Raw genomic sequence first — 16,512 nt, forward strand, 5'->3', positions numbered from 1 at the left:
GGCGCCTCCAAAGAGTCTTTATCCATCTGTGGGATCCGAGGCAGTACTAATTTACCTAGATACTCTTTGCAGATTAACTCATCAAAATCGGTTTCGGCTTTGTATGAATTTGTGTAAAAATCTTGAAATATGTCATTAATTATCACAGGATTTGTGGTGACCTGATCATCTGAAGATTTTATTGCACTGATAAATGCCGTAGACTCGCATTCTCTCAACCTGAGGGCCAATAATTGGCTAGGTCTCTCTGATTCAAAATAAAAATTTTGCCTAGTTCTATGTTGAAGAATGAACAAAAAGGGTGGCTAACCGCACACTGATCCACTCAAGACTGGAAAAGTCTACAAAAACTTTTCTTTCTTTTTTTTATAAATTGCATCGTTCAAATGCCTAGTTCTATGTAAAATAAACTCTGCCTTTGATTGTGGAAGTAAATCATATTCTTCTTTTAAGGAGGACAATCGTGTAGCTTGTTGATCAGAAAAAGTTTGTTTTTGTAATAATTGGATCTTACTTTCTAATTGTGTAAACTGGCAGGTTTTGAGGGTTGATAAATTCTGGCTTGTTTTGCAGCCACAGCACCTTGGCACCTTTCAGTCATTGAATCAACCATGAACTACTCTGTATACCAAATTATTCTAGATACAAATGTAAGGTCATCAGTTCGACAGCTAAAGCTTGGTCGAAATTGGGAAAAGAATCGAGGTGTTGTGCTGGCCCAGTCAAAGTCCATTTTACACCCCAAGTGGGAGCAGCATGTATTTTTTTCGCCGTATATGTTAACCAATGATTGCATTCACACTGGGAGCAGGAGCAGCGCGTGAGCAGCAGTGAAGCGGGGGTTTTGGCACCGAGTCTATTTTTGCTGCACTGCTCACACTCAATTAAAGTGAAAGCACACTTTTGATGGACAAAATAAATATGATTTCACACAAAAAGTGCCCAAAATGCACAGAATAAGCATGTCAATGAATAAGAAAAGACAATGAAGACTCAAAAATATTTATGGAAGATTTACCCATTTAAATTTGTTTTTAGTTATTCAGTTTGGGTGAAAGTATGGTGTATTATTAAAAAAAAAAAAACGAAAGTAAACTAGCTAGAACATTTTATAAATAAACTTTCTTTTAGACTATATACCTGTCACAGACAGGTATATAGGCTAGCACTACCCAAATCAAACCCGAGTGTGCATTTTTGAGTTTGGTGTCTTGTAAACATCGAAGTATGACTGAAATGACAAGATCTGAGCTGTTTTCTTGGTTGTGTTTGTTGTTTACCATTTGCATGTGAATGTTGTACACCTCCCCATCTGAACAAACTTTCAAGACCATCAAGTTTATAATAGACCAACTTCTAAAAACAATTTTATTGTTGTCTTTGTAAAGAAATGCTCGCTGGAGCCACTGCTGTGACGCTGTACAAACGCTTCCAGTGTGAATACTCTTGTGCGTCTGCAGCTGCAGTGAAGATGTAGTTACGCTGGCGTGAAACTCAAGCATGCGGTGTGAAACAGCCGTAATACTTTTTCATATACTGTTTATCTTCTTTGTATTGCAGCTCTATCTAATAATGTATTAGACAGGACTGTTAAACAGATCATAAACTAATGAACACGGAGAATGCGAGCACTGTCTGCTCAGGCTCTGGCGTTCTCAGCGCCGTCAAAATAAAGGTCACAACATTAAGCACCGCTTACGTCACTTCTGAGTTCCTACTGGCGGTGCAAATGCAACCAGGAAAATGGCCTTAGGGAACATTTTGTTTTCGGGGAACCACCCTGGTGACTAGTTCCTAGAACTACCCGGTGCGAAACCCCCTAATGAACTGAAGCAATGTTGTAAAGAAGAGCAGGCCACAATTCCTCCAGAACGATGCAAGAGACTGATACTGGCATACAGAAAAATATTCTTTCAACTTATTGCTGCTAAAAGTGTCTCTACAAGCAATTGAATCATAGGGTGTACTTAGTTTGTCACCCATGGATTTTCCATCTTGGCTTTATTTCTGTTAAATAAATAATGACACATTATTACGTGTGTGTATGTGTATGTATGTATAAATATATATTTTATATATTATAAAATATATATTACATATATATATATATATATATATATATATATATATATATATATATATATATATATATATAAATTTATATATTTTTAAAGGCCAGTTACTTCATGGATCCAGGATACTATGCATCCTGATAAAGTTCCCTTGGCCTTTGGAATTAAAATAGCCCCACATCATCACATAGCCTTCACCATACCTAGAGATTGGCATGGTTTTATTTCAGTTAGCCTAATAGCTGGTTTGATTTGCATTGAGAGATGATCTTATAGAAAGTACTCCATGCCAATCTCTTGGCCAATTCCAAAGGCCAAGGGAACTTTATCAGGATGCATAGTATCCTGGATCCATGAAGTAACTGGCCTTTAAAAATAAAAATCTGCCTGCCTCTATGGAAATTTAACATATGGGTGTCCAGACTTATGCACCCTGTATTTTAAGGAAGAACATTTATTTATTTACGATACATTATTCATTCACAAAGAAAATTGGTGTCCTTAAAGGTTGGATATTTCCTAATTTGTTTAATTAAGGCATTAAGTTCAATTTCCAAATGATGATTTTTTTATTCCTCTTTTTAGTCAACTTTAGCATGGGTCTCTAAACTTATGCATAGCACTGTATATATATATATATATATATATATATATATATATATATATATATATATATATATATACAGTGAGGAAAATAAGTATTTGAACACCCTGCTATTTTGCAAGTTCTCCCACTTGGAAATCATGGAGGGGTCTGAAATTGTCATCGTAGGTGCATGTCCACTGTGAGAGACATAATCTAAAAAAAAAAAAAAATCCAGAAATCACAATATATGATTTTTTAACTATTTATTTGTATGATACAGCTGCAAATAAGTATTTGAACACCTGTCTGTCAGCTAGAATTCTGACCCTCAAAGACCTGTTAGTCTGCCTTTAAAATGTCCACCTCCACTCCATTTATTATCCTAAATTAGATGCACCTGTTTGAGGTCGTTAGCTGCATAAAGACACCTGTCACTAAGACGTCATGGTTTGAAATCATGCATGGCACGGAAGGTTCCCCTGCTTAAACCAGCACATGTCAAGGCCCGTCTTAAGTTTGCCAATGACCGTTTGGATGATCCAGAGGAGTCATGGGAGAAAGTCATGTGGTCAGATGAGACCAAAATAGAACTTTTTGGTCATAAATTCCACTAAACGTGTTTGGAGGAAGAAGAATGATGAGTACCATCCCAAGAACACCATCCCTACTGTGAAGCATGGGGGTGGTAGCATCATGCTTTGGGATGCACATGGGACAGGGCGACTGCACTGTATTAAGGAGAGGATGACCGGGGCCATGTATTGCGAGATTTTGGGGAACAACCTCCTTCCCTCAGTTAGAGCATTGAAGATGGGTCGAGGCTGGGTCTTCCAACATGACAATGACCCGAAGCACACAGCCAGGATAACCAAGGAGTGGCTCTGTAAGAAGCATATCAAGGTTCTGGCGTGGCATTGCCAGTCTCCAGACCTAAACCCAATAGAGAATCTTTGGAGGGAGCTCAAACTTTGTGTTTCTCAGCGACAGCCCAGAAACCTGACTGATCTAGAGAAGATCTGTGTGGAGGAGTGGGCCAAAATCCCTCCTGCAGTGTGTGCAAACCTGGTGAAAAACTACAGGAAACGTTTGACCTCTGTAATTGCAAACAAAGGCTACTGTACCAAATATTAACATTGATTTTCTCAGGTGTTCAAATACTTATTTGCAGCTGTATCATACAAATAAATAGTTAAAAAATCATACATTGTGATTTCTGGATTTTTTTTTTTAGATTATGTCTCTCACAGTGGACATGCACCTACAATGACAATTTCAGACCCCTCCATGATTTCTAAGTGGGAGAACTTGCAAAATAGCAGGGTGTTCAAATACTTATTTTTCTCACTGTATATATATATATATATATTTCATACTGTTACAGCAGAATACAAAGGGGAAAAAAAGAAGAAAAAATGAATGCAGCGACTGAAAAGAGCCTTTGCCATAGATATTCATTATACCATGTCACATTAAAATACCAAGCATTACTTTATTCTCCTGATGTCTGAAAATAGAACATGAAGAAATTTTACAGCTCTTTCAGTCAAAATGACAGATAAGGATTATTTGTAGTGCAACCTTATTATTTGAAAATAATTGTTTGTCTTTTTGAGTGGAAATTCCTCAAACCGGAAATGCCTCCCATAATGTAAAATGTGTAAAAGGTGGATATTCAGGATGTTTTTTGTATTTCTGCTTTTTTTTTATTTATTTTTTTATGTATTATTGTTGATTTGTTGATCATTAATATCATAATGGCGTGTTGTAACATCAATGTTTTTGGTATGAGTTTGGTTTGGATTTATGGCATCATTTGTTTTCACTGGGATTCCCTTACCCTTGTAAAACAAGATGTATTAGCAAGTTTGGCAGTCATGGAAAACTTCAGAGTGGCGTTACATAAGAGTACTTCCAGATGGGAAGTTTATGAATTGGTCATCAGAAGCATCATAAACATAAAAATTAAATGCTTCACAGAACATTTATTGTGCAAATTTACTGGCTAATTGCTCATCTGCTTGGAGATACTACCATTTTTTACAGTTATAAATTATATTGCAGTTATATTGATTCGTGTCAGCAGATTTTGCTCTGAATTCGTAGAATGACCTTTCCTCCTTGTAAATTTGAGACTATGCTAATGCCAAAAGGTCTCTGAATGGGTCTATTCCAGGCATATTCAAATAGTGGCCGCTTGCTGTGTTCCACCTGGACTGTGATACATACTGACAACTGTAGCACTATTTTACTGTTTATACAGTTTAAAGTGAGCAGCACGTCAAAACAGCGGAGCTATATAACTATATTGATAACTCGTATTGATAACTATTTTGACTGTTTGGATTTTATTTTTATTTTACAAAGCTCTACTGTTGCCCAGATGGAAATTATAACTATTCCAAAAAAGTATTGTCTGGAACTCAGCTGAGAAGGAAATATAGAGACTGTGTTGTTTACAGCCAACCTAAAACTTTTATCCATTATCATATGTGTAGTATTTAGAGCGTTTCTGGACTAAAACATTGCATTTGTTTTCTTTTAATAGCATCAATAATAAGCTCCAGCAGCCAGAGGCCGCATCAGGAGTGCTGGAGTATGCCATGAAACACTTTGGAGAACTGGTAAGAGCTTTAAAACCTTATTCATCTGTTTATTATTTATGCATTGATTACATAAGATGAGCACTTGGGTGAATTTCACAAAGCCTGTCAAGAAAGGTTTTGGCCATTTTTCACCTCAAAAATTTTTTTTGGACTGTTTCCCTCATTATTTTCATGAGAATTAAGGGAAAATAGTAGCTATTTGTCTCTCTTCATCTGAAAGTCATTTTTTAATAGCTAAGCCTTTTGTTCACGTTTATGTAACCTTTATTTTTTTTTAGTAATATATTTTTTTAAATGTTGAGAAGTTTTGAGACATCATATGATGCACTAGCCTGGATGCCAGCTGAACTTAGCCCCGCCCACAACATTTGAGGTCGGGAAGTTCGGTCTGGACTTGATCCGTTGTGGAGCAACTATGCTCGAACCAATCAAATTGTTAGGGCGGGCTTTATACGATGATGGACAGGTGATCAACAGTAACGTAATCATCCATGTCACCAAAGAGCACTTGGAATTCGTTTACAACAAAGACGACTACCGCTGAAGAATTGAGATGTGTAGATTCTGCCATCGCGTCTGTAATAGAAGATGTCGATAGCGCATTAATTTTAAAAGAGGAACAGAGAACCGCGATCAAGGCATTTGTCGATCGGAAAGATGAATGAAGAACATACGTCACTTACTCCGTTGCTTTGATTGGTTGTAGGTCTATCCATTTGAGTGCAGAGGCATTTTCTTTCCTGGTTCGGTTGAAACACGCCCCATAATCACAGCCCAATGAAGCAGTATCAGACTCATATTCTGACTAGAATCTGAGTACTCCTGTCTTCAAAGTGTCTCCTGCTGTTCAGAAACACAGAACATGTCTTGGAAGATATGTTGCTACGTTTACACATCTATTGCGTAACGCCACAGACTTTCTTTGTTAACACTTGACTGTGATTCCTAATTGCTCCAACATGTAGTTTGAGACCTCTTTGATTTTTTTTTCAGGTTTGTATATTTGTCAAGATATACATGTAAGCATTTCAAAACAAATTTAACTAAAACAACACCCTCAGCACCCCATTTCCCGCAATACTGCTTGTAGAAGAATTCAGGTTCATCAGTGTAGATTTGCTTTGTATATTTTTTTTCTGTTGTAGCCTTTCAAATCTTATTAGCCCCAAATGACATACAGATAGTGTCTTAAGCTATATGAAAAATTTTAATTTTACACTTTCATTCATCAAAAGCCTGCTTTAAAAAACTCAATTTCCTTCATTTTATAAAATATGCCCTGGTGAAGTGTTATTTCTAACATTGCTAAGCCATCCATTACTCTGGCAGATGCTCACATTGGACTTGCTGCCAATTTTAAAATAAACAGTTGCTTTGCCCTTCCATTAAAAACCCTCTGAGGTCGGCAATCACGCCGGCGTGATCTGCTCGTTTTTTTTCCTTATCAGTGCGAAAGAGATTCAAAATACTCTATTGATTTTGATATTACATGCTTGTGTTGTACATCAATCGATCCTGTTAAGTGTGTATTATTTTTGTGTATACTCACAATAAAAAACAAAGTGTTGTGCTTTTTGCCAAATAAAGAAAAATAAACACGAAGCGAGTTCTGCTTTCTCTCTGTCAGTGTAGTCCATTCTGAAACGCGTCCGAAAATGAACCATAACTCAGCAAATACTCAGTCAATCAGTCACACAGGCACACAGGCATGAAGCTTGAATTCTCTTCTTTTTAATGAAGTATTTTTTATAAAAAACAAATATTCTCAGTTTATGTAATATGTATGTAAATAGAGAGATGTCAGTCGTTCTCATCTCAGCTAATTATTTTTAATGTGACTCCGCCCACGGAGAGCGCGCGCTGTTCAAACGCAAATAATCTGAGGACGCAAACCTGTGAAACGCCCACATCAGCTGGATAACACACACCGCGAGTTCACTTTCAGTCTCATGTACTTTACGACGCTGTGAGAAATAAAACTATCTGGATAATAATCCTGGAAAACTTACCTCAGAAGTTCTGGAAGTTTCATTTCGAGGAGCAACAGATCCAGCTGAGGAATAGGTCAGTTATATGCTTTGTTCTAATCGCAAGTGTCTAATCGCAAAAAGACTGTTTAAATATGAGTCGCGTTTCTGCGTGTGAATGAATGAATGAATGAATGCACAGATGCGTGCCTACTAAGATGAGTAAAAATCGACTACAAAAATCGGACAGATTATAAAGTTTTTACTGTAAAATACTGCCACATCAAATAAGCTTATAATGTTGCCAATTTCTGCTCGTGTTAAATATATATATATATATATATATATATATATATATATATATATATATATATATATATATATATATATATATATATATATATATATATATGTTTTGTCAAAAATAATCAACTAAGATGTTTGTTCCAATGTAGGCGATATTCAAACTAATGAATCCTTAACTTTGAAATACGTATGATAAAATGTATGTATATATATAAACGTAATTACAGAATTTGTATTTTACAAAAATAGTATTTTATTTATATATATATAAAGCATAAAATAAATGCTGCATATGAATCATAAAATAAAATAAATGATACATATAAATATAAAGATGTTAGATGTTCCAATGTTGGCTATATTCAAACTAATGAATACATATGATAAAATGTAGGCCTATAATAATTTTTTTACAAAGAAAGAGTACACTTGAAATATTGTTGAAATTGTAATTATTGTTGTAATTGTAACCTTTTTAATAAAATAGCAAAACATATTTATAAGATAGATGTAAGCAAAATCTTAAATGGTCAATATAAGTCTTCTTCTAAATATATCTTTTGTCCTTGCATTCATTCTTGGCTCAGTCAGTGTCACACCTGAATGAATGGCTCATTATGTAAGCAATTACGCATAATGGGTGGGACATTGTATTCTCAGGTGTAAACCACTCCTCGTTCACACCCCCTCGCATATTGGCTTTCCAAGCAAAACCTGTCTTACCCGATTTAAATCAATGTATTTTTTTATGTGAACGATAAAGCAAGACTATTTTCACATAATTTTGAAGCCAGAACTCGAAGCGACAACATCCATTAGTCAAAAGTCTTATCGACACATATTTAGTATGAGTTTTGTGGTCTTATTTCAGCAACTTTCATTTTTATTTTTTTCAATAACCACACATAAACATTATTCTCTTAAAAATACAAACATCTACATACATGATGCTTGCATATTATGGTAGCCCTGTTTGTGCTATATAGAGTGAATTTACACCTTTGCCATTAATATGTTTATAAGCAACTGAAAAAAGCACAAATGTCAGGGCATGTCAGAACACCCCAAGGGCCCCAAAAACACCTCAGACCCCAGAGGGTTAAAGGGATGGTTCGGAGTAAAATCAACCTAGGGTCCTTTGCACCATGACCGAGAGCCAAACACCCCCCCCAGAAGCCTTTTTTCCCCTGGTCGAACATTATTAAAGTTAGAGCTTATTTAGAGATATCAGCCGAATGGCTTAGTGCAGGCGCTAATGGATCCAAGGATGTATCTCGTAAATTACCCCACTAATAATGCCCAGAATGGTGCCAAACTTCTACAGTAGTCGAAAAAAGGTTCTGTACTATAATACGAGGCATTGTAAAGTTTGTAAGTACATCAGGAGTTTATTTAAATAACACTTGCCCGATGGCTCATGCTACCGCTAACCCGGATGTCGAGGTCACTTCCGTTATTTGGGAAAAGCATGTAAAAGTCCTGGCAGAAAGCAGTGCATAAGGATGTAGTGTAACGACAAATTATTATTTTTTCCAAAGTGTTGACAACTTAGTGTTAACTAATAATTGTTTGCAAACTGGTACTACCAACAAAATATTAGTGCATTCCTGGAAATGGGCGTCGTTACACTACAAGTGTTTGGCTTAAGGTCATGGTGCAAAGGACCCTAGGTTGATTTTACTCCGAACCATCCCTTTAAATATTGGAACAGCAATTGGAGCTATCTATACTCTGCTGTCTGCATTCCCATGGATGTGATTGTGTGAAGTTGAAAATCCTGATTGTTCAGTACCAAGATGAGCTTAATTAATGTGGATTGCTTAAAGTTTTACACAATTGCTAAGACACATTTCCTGAAACCTTTACTCATTTTCTCACAACCAAAACACAAAACCAAATCTTCAAACTACATTCACAAAACCCCTGACTCTTCTGGCAAAATCAAACAATCGTCTCAAAACCATTTCACCTGTGCTCAAAATCAAACAGTGATTTTAGATCATGCACACCTCAGTCAATTTAAAAAAAAACGCTACAGATCATTCATTAGACACTAAATAATAATAAAAAAACACAGCATGCAATTAATAAAAAAACGTGTATTGTACACAGTTAACAAATTCTGTAATTACGTTTAAAAAAAAGTATAATTATCGCAGCTTAGTAGGGTAAATATATTGTATACTGTATGTACTGCAAGTATAGTATTGTATTGAATATTGTATATTATTGAATGTCTGTATATTCAGTACTTGCATACTGTAAAAATACAGTGGGCCAAGTGTCAAGCCCAAAAGGTCAAAGAAAACTCTAAATGAAAAGCATGTTACAGTACACTCAATAAAGTTATACAGCTGCTAAATTAAAGTCAATGAGAGATTAATTCTGCATCAGCATCACGTCTTCATGTTGGGTCCAGCCTGAGGACCCTCTGGTGTGCCAGATCCAGCCTTGACAACATTCTCCACACCTTGCTCTTTCTCATACTTATCTTACCTTATCTTATCTTGCACATATTCTTCTGCTCTCCTTCTCAGATTGTTTCCATCCATTGTCCGTATCAATATTAAGTGCACCTGTGCCACCTGTACACTCTGAGCTGGCTTATATTTTGTACAGTTGGTTTGATCACATCATTAGAAACAAGTCTGAACAATTTTGAGCCATTGTGTGCAAACGATGACAACTGTGTTGTAGTTGTGTAACTTTTGCCACTTGTGTTTATCGTTTTGTAACAAGTGCATCACAGTGCAAAATGTTTTTTAGTGAGTGAGAATGTGTTTTGCAAGAAGAGTGCATGAAATTTGCAAATGGTATCTAACTTCCTGAACTTGGGTTTAGTGTCTTAGTAGTTGTGAAATACTGTAATTTTTATCCCCCTCCCATCTAAAAGAAATTTTAGTCCCTGATTTTTCTGACTGCTCCCTTTAGGAATGATATGATGTGTGCTATGAGATTTTGGTTCATTTAAATTATTTTCATCATTCATACTTTTATGTTTTGTCTTCCACTACAGGAGATTCAGGCCACCTGGTACGAGAAACTTCATGAGTGGGAAGATGCTCTGGTCGCCTATGATAAAAAAATTGACATGAACAAAGATGATCCGGAGCTCATTCTGGGTCGCATGAGATGTCTGGAAGCGCTAGGCGAATGGTATGCACACATTACATAACTTGTCATAACTTCTGGAAGTGATCAGGCTCATTCTTGCTTTTTTACAACTTTGGTTCTTTTTTGGAATTTTCATTTGTCAGTTCATGCATGTCATTTGTACATTTTGTTGCAGGGTAAATTTATTGAATACCCCCCTTTTTTTCAGATAGTTATATGTAGTCATATTCTTATTGAAGGTAAATGTTTATTTTTTGAGACTAGATAGGATGGACAGGTCAGTGTTTCTAAGCAGGCAGTTTGCAGTGCTGTCAAATGTTACCTAGATGTTATTAGTTACTGATTCATTTGTGAACTGATTTTTACATTTGTGCCAAACATAATTTTATAACATCAAGAAACATATTATATTGATAAAAAAAAAAGAAAAAGAAAAACATAACCACAATCTGTGAAACGTTCAAAGGAAAATTGGCTACAATTCTGACATATGAAGCCATGTAAATGCATAAGTGGTGTTCTTACATGTTTGTCAAGAGTACATTGGAAATGATTGGATAAAAGAACAGAAAGATGAGGACAATGCTGGTTACTGAATGCATTGCATGTATACAGCGATTTAATAGTACACCGCTAACATAGTGCATGTACTGTAAACATGAATGTCATTTTACGTCTTACTATAAACAGCTTTCTTTGCTTTCTGATGTGTGCATATAAAAGCACTTACAGTATTAACTCTAGTTCTTTATATATTCAAAATTACACTATGGAAAGTAATTTCCAATGTGAAATATATTTTCTCTTTTTGCCCTCATGGAAACACAGTGATTATGCACTCATGGAAACATTTGATTATTTTTCCCGACTTTTGAAAGAAAAAAATCTTACTGACAGTCATTTACTGGGAACAGTTTGTGTGGGAGAGTCCCTGGCATGAGGGCTGACTTCCTGGATTTGTTGCAGTCAGTAAATCCGGTAATAGGTGGAATAGATGGCAATAGTGGAAACGGAATAATAGGAAATCAATAGCAATTGTTAGCTATAATTAAAAATGATTATTTTGTCCCATACTTGTTTGTGCTGTATTTGTATGCCTTTAAAATAATCATTCTTTTGGCTTGGCAACATACTAACAGCAAGTTCTGTTGGAAATATTGGTGAGCCAAATCTCTTGCATTTCACATGAGAAACATTCTGCCTATGTAGAACATTCCAAAATACTCTCTTATAAATGGCCATTTCAGTTATGGATGCTGTCTTAAACTGCATCGCAAACAGCTGATGCTGGATGCAACAAAGTGGCCGTTGCAAATTAATTTGTCCTTTGTGTCAGAAGTGTAGCGCAGGTGCTTGGAGTATGTCAGAAATAGAACAGAGCATTAGTTTACTGTCGGAGATTTGTCACGTTGCATTGCCCACCACACCACTGCATCCAGTGTAAACAGCATCACTGATTATACGTCCTGTGTAGACACTGTGTTAGAAGTTAGCTTTTTGTTTTATAAAGGTGTGTTTCACCCAAAATTAAAATTCTGTCATTCTGTCATTTGGAAGTCATTCCAAACTCATAACACTTTCGTTCATCTTCAAAACACAAATTTTATTTATTTATTTATTTATTTATTTAAAAGGGACAATGCATATGAATGAACATAGCTTTTCAGCAATGTACATATGCCAAAGTTAGCCCCCAGGCTATTTTACATTTGTAGTCCCATGTGAGGTCCTCAACAATACCTAGTAACACAGCTAAACATTTAATTTAAACATGATTCGACTTAATTTAAAAGACACTACAATTAACAACAACATATAAGAAATGCCGCAATTAGCAGACAGGGCATCTAATATGGCATACTCATACATGACGGACACACACATATACACATACACAGTAAAGTGCTACTCAAAGTGCATTAAGTGCATTATCAATTTCTTAAAGTGCTATTAGATGCTGCAAAGTGCTGGATCTAGTTTGGTATACATACATACACTTATAAAGTAATACAATGAACCGTACCCATTTATCTAAATTACAACAATTATCATTAGTGGGCACATACTTGATTTGTTTTAAGCCATTGTTTAAGTTGGTTCTTAAAACTGGGGAAAGTCGGGCTTTCTCTCACAGCAACCGGTAATTTGTTCCAGATCTCTGTCCCCTTAATTGATAGTACATATTGTCCAAATGCTGTACGTCTGTGAGGCACCACACAATCACCTCTCGTGCAGGCCCTGGTTACACTTCTGCCTCCGCCCGTTGTTTTCACTTTAATGTAATCACTTAGTGGGGGTGGGGCAAGACCATGTAGGATCTTATATATAGCACAGGCATATTTGAGCTTTAAGAAATTTGCAAAGCTTAGTAGGTTATATTTTTGTAATATTAAGCAGTGATGATATGAGAGTGGTTTCCGGTCTAAAATTTTTAGAGCTTGTTTGAAAAGTGACTCCATTTTTTTGAGCGTTGTGGCGTTTGTGAGTGACCAGTTTGTAAAACCATATTCAATATGAGAAAGGATCATAGAGTGAAGAAACATTCTGGCTACTTTATGTGACAGAGATGGTCTAATATATCTAAAGTTAGCAAGATTAAATTTAACAGTTTTTGATAAGCTTTTTATATGATTTTTAAAAGATAGTGTTGGATCTAATACAATGCCAAGGTATTTGAATTCGTATACAATCTGTAGTTCTTCTCGGTTTAAAAATATATTTGAGCGAGTCATTTCAATCTGCCGCTTAGAAAACATCATACAAACAGTTTTTTTAGGGTTCAGTAGTAGACATGATTTAATGAGCCACTCCTGTACACGGCTCAGTGCAGAATGAATATATTTTTATTGAAACCTGAGAGATTTAATTCTACCAAAACTTTGACGTTCAAAAATATCATAAAAACAGATTGAATTTATGCTTTTATTCACATACAAACATTCATCAAGGCACATAAATAGTACATCAAATATGGGTGATCAAACATGCTTTATTGATGTGCAAGGACCAGTGGCAGGACAACAATATCTCAGGTCACATTAAAATAATCTTTATTTGTGTTTTGAAGTTAGGTTTAGAAATTGGTTTGGTTTGAATAATAGGTTTGAAATAACATTTGGGTAAGTAAATGATGACAGACTTTTTAAGTAAGTAAAGATGACAGAGTGGATCGTACGTGCGAGTTGGCGCAGACCACAAAATGTATCGGACCCATTTGAATTCTGCACAGAATGCTATATTTGATAGTGATATGGAGGAGATTAGGAGAAACGGTTAGAGATTAGGAGGAAACTGTGGCTTTACCGAAGTCAACGGCTCTGGCCGAGCTGTGATTTGAACAAAACGCTATTACCTTTTTTTTTTTTAAAGAAGAGGAGCTGTTCGATATGTCCCGACCTGTCTTCCTGTTTCAGTGGAAATTACATCAACATATGGAATAATGCTGCGTGTTTCAAGTCTCTTTAGTGAGCCTTTAACTTTACATTCTGACAGAGTCAGAAATGAATGGGGGCTTGGGGCAAAAGTGTCAAACAAAACGAACATAAATGGCCCTAAATTCAAGATATGGGGGCAAGAAAATGCCCCACACAATTAAACTAAAAACATTATGACTGTCATGATTAAAGTTAAATGCTAAAATGTATAAAGCAGTCTTGATTGCAGCATTACATTTAGATCTGCTCACATTGCATTCAAACGTTTTTTTTAGGCTATTTAAAATTACATTTTTAAAATGACATTGCATGCATACAGTGATTTACTAGTACACCTCTAACATAATGCATGTAATGCGAACATGAATGTCGTTTTACGTCGTTCTATAAACAGCTTTCTGATGTGTGCATATAAAAACACTTACATTATTAACTCTAGTTCTTATATATTCAGTAAGCTTCACTGAGCTGATTGATTGTTAGTCTGATGACCTCAGAGATTTATCATCCTGAGATTTATGGTTTGTTGCTCAGTAGTACGTTTATTTATTTCACACCTGATTCTGTTATCAAGAATTCCTTCCAGTGCTTCTTAAAAATACACTGGACTCTACAATATTTTTGTAGATAAGCTATGTATTGCATGGTAAAGCCTTCAAATCATTATACAAGGTTTTTCCATGCATTTTGGTCATTGTGAAAGGTTCTACATCAAGTAAGAAAACTGAAATAGAATCAGATGACCCAAAATAAAAATGAATGTGTTGTATCAGAAATCCAAACCAATACTAGACCCCACCGACTTAATTTTTTTAAACATCCTAAGCATTCACAACATTCGTTTTTTTGTTTTAGCTAATAGGACGATCCATACTGTAAATGAAGCACTTGTATGTAGGTTTAAAGTGTCTGCATGCATTACTCTAGCATAATTACCCATAAGTATCCACATTGGACACCTCTATAAGTATCCAACTCTCCTCTAAACGTGTAATTCACGTGACACCCATCCAACTTCTGCTGTTTTTAGGTTTTTTTTTTTTTTTTGGTCAAATTTCCATGTGACATTCCATTCCAGTGAGTAATAGACTGTTCCCGTGTAAAGGTACTGGAGCCCTTTTTCCTGTCTCGCTGTTAATGTGTGTCTTTGTGTTTTAGGCCTGTCTGCAGCCTGGAACCTTGTATTTTGCAAGGCCCCATAAGTAATGTTTTTTCCAGGTGGCAGGGAAAACACATTTGTTTCAGATCCCCCACCACATCTCATGAAACCCATATGAGCAGTGTCTCGCAGGGCTAATCGTGGAGACCCTTTCTTCACAACCCCCAGCAACGACACACATGGTTTGCTTGTGTCTGTGTCAGCACTGTTAGCCTCAAAGGGCCCATTTGTTTTAAAGGTGCACCATTCCTAAATGTGGTATGATGTCATTGCTTTTTGCAGTTTATCACAGCCCGAGCTGTGGCAAGGGATTTTTTTGGTGAAAAGTTCCCAGCTTGGACACAAACAGAAGTTCTCACTGATGAGTAACTGACCTTTCACATCTGTTCATTGCTTTTGGTCTTTATGAACTGTAAGTTGGTGTGCTTATGCTTTGCCAGGAACAATCATTAAAAAATGGGAGTGTTAAATCCTGCTCTTTTTTCAACACCCTTTTTATTTAATAAACACAATAATGATTCTTGTTTATTTGTATTTAATCATTTTCATATTGTATACAGAATGTTTAATATACAAGGCAGTGAGAAGAAATTCAGACCTCTTTTTTCACATTTTGTTATACTAGTGCAAAATGCCCATGCAAAATCAGTTTTTGTGTGTGTTTTTAGTAATTGTTGGTTTGGTGCCCGTGAAAGAGACTGTGAACGCATTGAATTCAGGGAGCAGGCTACACTGTAAAAAAAAAAACCGTAAAAAAACGGCAATTTTCTGGCAGCAGGGGCGCCAGAAAATTTCTGTTAAAAAACGGAAAAATACTGTAAAAAAATGGTAATTTCTTCCCGTTGTTTTTACTGGAAAAAAACTGTATATTTAACATTGGATTTCAGTAATATGATATAATGTTAATTTACCGTCCTATTGAAATATTAATATCTGTTTTGTACACTGATAACCACCAATCACAGCAGTGATGAGAGTCACATGATCAATCAAAGCTCAACACAAGCAGTTCTTCCACAAGAAAGTTAATACTAATATATATAGAAGCTGCACAGTGTCATTCACACAAACATTAAACACCATCATGGTAACACATGAAATTTTAAAAATGCAATAAACATTAATTTAACAACATTAAATGTAACATAAACCCCTAATGTACATAACTGATTAGAAAAAACGAAGAAAACTATGAAGAAACAAAAATACATCAAATGTGAAGTGTCACAGGGAATTGTGGGAATGTCAATTTACGGTTTTTCACTGTAAAT

At 35.7% G+C, this 16,512-nt stretch overlaps 1 protein-coding gene across 1 annotated transcript in view; it reads left to right on the top strand.

The window, feature by feature from the left end:
• The window catches only part of mtor (mechanistic target of rapamycin kinase), a 224,863-nt gene that overhangs the window by 100,308 nt on the left and 108,043 nt on the right, over positions 1-16,512 (top strand). The window contains exons 29-30 of the mRNA XM_084138801.1: positions 5,204-5,279; positions 10,551-10,690. Of these exons, the coding sequence (XP_083994927.1) occupies positions 5,204-5,279; positions 10,551-10,690 (216 nt within the window). The remainder of the gene's footprint in view (positions 1-5,203; positions 5,280-10,550; positions 10,691-16,512) is intronic.

Source organism: Abramis brama (assembly GCF_963993115.1).
Source record: "Abramis brama genome assembly, chromosome: 16".
NCBI lineage: Eukaryota > Metazoa > Chordata > Actinopteri > Cypriniformes > Leuciscidae > Abramis > Abramis brama.